Source organism: Phragmites australis, chromosome 12 (assembly GCF_958298935.1).
Source record: "Phragmites australis chromosome 12, lpPhrAust1.1, whole genome shotgun sequence".
Classification (NCBI taxonomy): domain Eukaryota; kingdom Viridiplantae; phylum Streptophyta; class Magnoliopsida; order Poales; family Poaceae; genus Phragmites; species Phragmites australis.
The window spans coordinates 22,411,066-22,416,015 of NC_084932.1; the positions used below are offsets into that span (position 1 = coordinate 22,411,066).

At 45.6% G+C, this 4,950-nt stretch overlaps 1 protein-coding gene across 2 annotated transcripts; it reads left to right on the top strand.

The window, feature by feature from the left end:
- Positions 1 to 322: 322 nt before the first annotated feature.
- Positions 323 to 4,234, top strand: LOC133886102 (serine carboxypeptidase-like 45). 2 transcript variants are annotated; one of them, XM_062325831.1, is made up of 10 exons: positions 323 to 885; positions 1,218 to 1,319; positions 1,469 to 1,564; positions 1,939 to 2,031; positions 2,125 to 2,204; positions 2,304 to 2,585; positions 2,694 to 2,818; positions 2,924 to 3,016; positions 3,510 to 3,627; positions 3,723 to 4,234. In XM_062325831.1, exons 1-10 carry the CDS (start codon positions 549 to 551, stop codon positions 3,876 to 3,878), a joined length of 1,482 nt encoding a protein of 493 aa, XP_062181815.1. In that variant the 5' UTR covers positions 323 to 548; the 3' UTR covers positions 3,879 to 4,234. The 2 variants fall into 2 exon arrangements, with proteins under 2 accessions (XP_062181815.1, XP_062181814.1); XM_062325830.1 differs by having other exon boundaries at positions 324 to 885; positions 2,691 to 2,818.
- The last annotated feature ends 716 nt before the right edge of the window (positions 4,235 to 4,950 follow it).

The window sequence follows — 4,950 nt, forward strand, 5'->3', positions numbered from 1 at the left end:
ATTTGATACTTAATTACACTTATTTTTTTCTGTTTCTACCTACTATTTTGTCAGTGTCTTGTTTGTCAAAGTATGCACATGTATTTGCAGCATCTTACAGCTAATGTACTGACTATTATTCACAAGAAACTTTGCTAGTACTTTGTGCCTCACACGGATGATATATACAATGTAATAAGAAATGCTAAGGCTTACTTTTTGTCTTTTTCTGGAAATAATGCTAATGCTAGTTTCACAAGAAGCTGTAAGTACAAACTGAAGTCTGAAGAACATCCTAGTTCCTGAATCTTGTCATTCATGAGTGGCTGCTGAAACCAGTCGACATTCAGAAACAATTAACTCTATTAATTCAGTACTGATCCTGATAAATGTGTATTTATTTAGATGAAGACTGACAAACACACCGACAGTTTGAGCAAAATGTACCTTTTATTCCCTTTTCCCCTTCTATATATTCTAGTGCTCCAAGCAGAGGACATGCTGTATCTGCCAGTTCCACTCTCCTCCTCCCACTGAATCATTCATCTTTTGAAATATTTATCTCCTCTATGCTGCTCTCCTCTCAAGGCAAAAAGATCACACTTGACTCTTGCCTCCCTCACCATCCAATCTCTCTCTCTCTCTCTCAGGCAATGCCAGCTCTGGTGTGCTTCAACAGGCCATTGGCCCTGGTGCTTGTGCTCATTGCTGCACTGTGCCGTCTGGGTTCTTGCAATGGAGGTGCAGATAGGATCAGGAGGCTCCCTGGGCAGCCGGATGTGAGCTTTGGGCAGTACTCGGGATACATTGGGGTGGATGACAAGGGCAAGAGGGCTCTCTTCTACTACTTCGTGGAGGCAGAGGTTGATCCTGCCACAAAGCCCCTTGTTCTTTGGCTCAATGGAGGTGAGCTGTGACATGCCTGTTTTCTGAATCGAGATGCAGTGTTTGCTCATTCTGGGGCTTCGGTTTGCAGTTTCTTGCTGGTCTGATTGTTTTTTAATATTTTTTTGGTGTTCTAACTCACCTCCTGTTTGTAATCGAGTTCATTGTTGGTATACTTTGTTTGCAGTTGAAGCTTTTTTTTTTCCAGGAAGCTCACTCAATGTGGTTCACAGTTTTTTGTTTGATCAATTTGGGCTTTTCTTTTTCTGTTTTGTTCCTGGAATCCTTGATCCCAATTTTTGTCATCTACTTCTCCTTCCTTGCTGTTTTCTGAGATTCCTTTGGTCTTGTAGGGCCTGGCTGTTCTTCCCTTGGTGTAGGGGCCTTCTCAGAGAATGGCCCCTTCAGGCCTAGTGGGCAGGTGCTGGTGAAGAATGAGTACAGCTGGAACAAAGGTGTGTGTGAGGCCATGAGTGCATCCTCTCTGCCTTTTTCTGCATCTTTGCATGCTGCCAATTCCAATTCTTGACCCAAGAAAGTTGCACATGTTTCTCTGTTCTGGGTGGTGATGGTGTAATGTTGTTGTTGTTGCTGAAAAATGCAGAGGCCAATGTGATATACCTGGAGACACCGGCTGGTGTTGGGTACTCCTACTCTGCTGATGCTGCATATTACCAGGGTGTGGATGACAAGATGACAGGTACTGATTTTTTTCTTTTTTTAAGGTTTATGTTCTATTATTTCTTCTGTGGATTCTTTGCCTCTGTTTCTGATTCTTCTATTCCTGACTATTTTTACTGTTCATGCATGTCAGATTGCATCCTTGCACAAACATCTTTTGTATGGAACAAAGTATAAATGCTATATTAGCAGTTCTATTATTCTTTCAGGATTAGCAGTTGTGTTTTGTATCTTTGAATATGCATCACAAAAGTAACACATTTTTTGTTGAAGAAAAATATAACAAAAGCGACATGTAAGAAGGCATGCTCTTTTGTTTGGCTGGTAGCAATGCTGTGACTGGGAGTGATCATGAGCTCTGACTTTTTTTCCCTCTCCACTGAACGAATGAAGCAATGGACAATATGGTGTTCCTGCAAAGGTGGCTCGAAAAGTTCCCACAGTACAAGGGCAGAGAGCTCTACATTGCCGGAGAAAGCTATGCGGGTATACATTTATACACATATACATCATCTCATTAGTTTTCCATCTTTTTTGTTTCGATTAAATGTGTTCTTTCTTTCTTGGATCGCAAATAAGGGCATTACATCCCACAGCTCGCCGAGGTCATGGTCGAGTTCAACCAGAAGGACAAGATCTTCAACCTCAAAGGCATCGCTGTAAGCAAACTGAATTCAGTAACTTCTTTTCCTAACTGCAAGTTTTCTAATCAAATTTGCAGCAAGTTCACATTTTTGATTCTGACATATACATCTCAGCTGGGCAACCCCGTGCTGGAGTTCACGACGGACTTCAACTCCCGCGCCGAGTACTTCTGGTCGCACGGCCTCATCTCCGACGCCACCTACCGCGTCTTCACCTCCGTCTGCAACTACTCCCGCTACGTCTCCGAGTACTACGGCGGCTCGCTGTCGCCGCTCTGCGCGCGCGTCATGAACCAGGTCACCCGCGAGACCAGCCGCTTCGTCGACAAGTACGACGTCACCCTCGACGTCTGCCTCTCCTCCGTCCTCTCCCAGTCCAACATCCTCACGCCTCACGTACGTCGTGGCTCCGTTCCAACGTTGCTCAGAGTCAGAGTTCAGCTGCAACCTCTCTTTGTCTGAGCTCAGAACTCTGACGAAGGCGGTGCTGTGCTTGTGCAGCAGCAGGTCGGGAAGAGCATCGACGTCTGCGTGGAGGACGAGACGGTGAGGTACCTGAACCGCCGGGACGTGCAGGCGGCGCTGCACGCGAGGCTCGTCGGCGTCGACAAATGGGCGGTGTGCAGCAGGTGCTAATTGTTTTGATAAAGTTGCAACTGTCATGGGCTTTAGGCCAGTTTTGTCCATGTACTACCTGAACAGGACTAACTGCTGTTTCTACGGTTGTGCTACAGTGTGCTTGAATACGAGCTACTCAACCTGCAGATCCCGACCATCAACATTGTCGGATCGCTCGTCAAGTCCGGCATCCGGGTGCTAGTTTACAGGTATGGAAAAATTAAGACTCAGTGTTTTTTTCTTCTTTTCGAACTTTTTTTGAACCAATCATGAACTTCAAGACTCTACAGAGGGAAGACAAAAAGCTTCGGAAACACTGAATCTAAGTGCAAGTCCTAAACCTCTGTACTTTTCCACTTTTAACAATGTAAAATAATGCCTGAACTTCGTACGTGGGACCTCTGAATTTTGAGGGAGCATAATGCTCAAGAATCTCTTGCACTAACACTGCTGGACTAGCATTTGGTATGGATCACTTTACATGTGTAAATAAACTGAAAAGGTGACTTGACATAAGTTTTTCTCTTTTTGAGATCACAATGTACATCAGGTTTATACCATTGTACCTTGCTACTTTTAACATGATACAAATTTGTACCTGAGCCTTTCCTTTTGGAGGGTCCTGAACTTTGGGGAAACATAAAAGCTCTACAATAGATGTCGTGTAACATGCAGCAAGCATTGTTTCCTCAAATTTCGCAGTGGCGATCAAGACTCGGTGATCCCTCTAACGGGGAGCAGGACGCTGGTGCAGAACTTGGCGCATGATATGGGCCTCAAGACGACGGCACCGTACCGGGTTTGGTTCGAGGGGCAGCAGGTGACAACTCGAACTGATCCATGCATCTAGCTGCAAGCTGAAGAACATCACGGCATTTCGTTACTGAATTATGCATGCATGGTCTGCATCTGCAGGTTGGAGGGTGGACTCAGGTGTATGGCGGTGGCGCGCTGTCCTTCGCCACGATCAGAGGGGCGTCCCACGAGGCGCCGTTCTCGCAGCCCGGGCGGTCTCTCGTGCTCTTCAGGGCATTCCTGCAAGGCCAGCCTCTGCCGGAAACCTTCTCATGATGAATGAGATGTTCCGTTTGCGATGCGATGCAAGGGGTTTTGTACTGTAACTGTAAGAATGTGTTTGATGTATTCACCTCCTGCTGATAGCGGTTTGAAGCTGCGATAAGCGCGGTGTTCTAAAGGTTTTGGTCCCTGTTTCCTCTGTATTCGGGGCTTTGGCAAATGACAATTGTCTAGAGAAGCTGAAAGAATCGTCTCTCTGTCTCTGCGTGCGTTCTTGAGACGTAAATCTTCTGCTACTGCTGCAACCTAGCATATTCTTGGACATGTAGGGGTGAAAAACGAAAGAAAGAACTTGTACGAACTTTATACTGGTACATTCTGAAATAGCTGGAAAACCTCGGCATGATATAATTTAATATACCTGGTCTGCGGAGAAAGATCAAAGAACACCAATCTTTTGGCATGATCGCAAAGTTTCAGAAGTTTAGGAGATGGAGCAACCGATGGAAGCTTATAAATGTAATTGGAAGCGACTAATGGAAAGGTCGACACCATGAGAGTTCCCATTGATTCATGTTTCGATCAGACATTCGATTCGTCGCCGGCGCGTGCCATCCAGTTCATGATCCTAGGATCATCATCCATGGAATGGAAGGTGCTGTAGAGAAAAGAGCAGCATGTGATGGCCTGGTGCTGCTTTCTACACTGCCTATAAATCGAGCGCAATGTCAATGATGGGCGTGAGGCTCAACGGAAAGAAGAGTAATCTTTCAGGAGCAAAGGGAACTTGAGCAGAATGGGCCACGATAGCGAATGTGAGCGAGCAACACCATGAGAGCTGGCTCTCGTTGCTTTCCAGAGATCAGTCCAGATCATGCAAGAACATCAGATGGAAGAGCGTGTATGCATGTGATGTGCTGTCCAGATCATCCTCTCCAGGGGACTAGGATTCGGTGCTGTCGTTGTTTCATCATATACATGATTCCACTTTTCACTAGAAACACTTCTTTCGTTCTCACCGTTCCCAATTCGGTCGGATTTCATATCGTTTTCGCCATGAAAAAGGGAAATGTGTAATGCTTCCTTTTTTTTCACCAGAAGAACAGAGGCAGTGACTAGGGTGGCG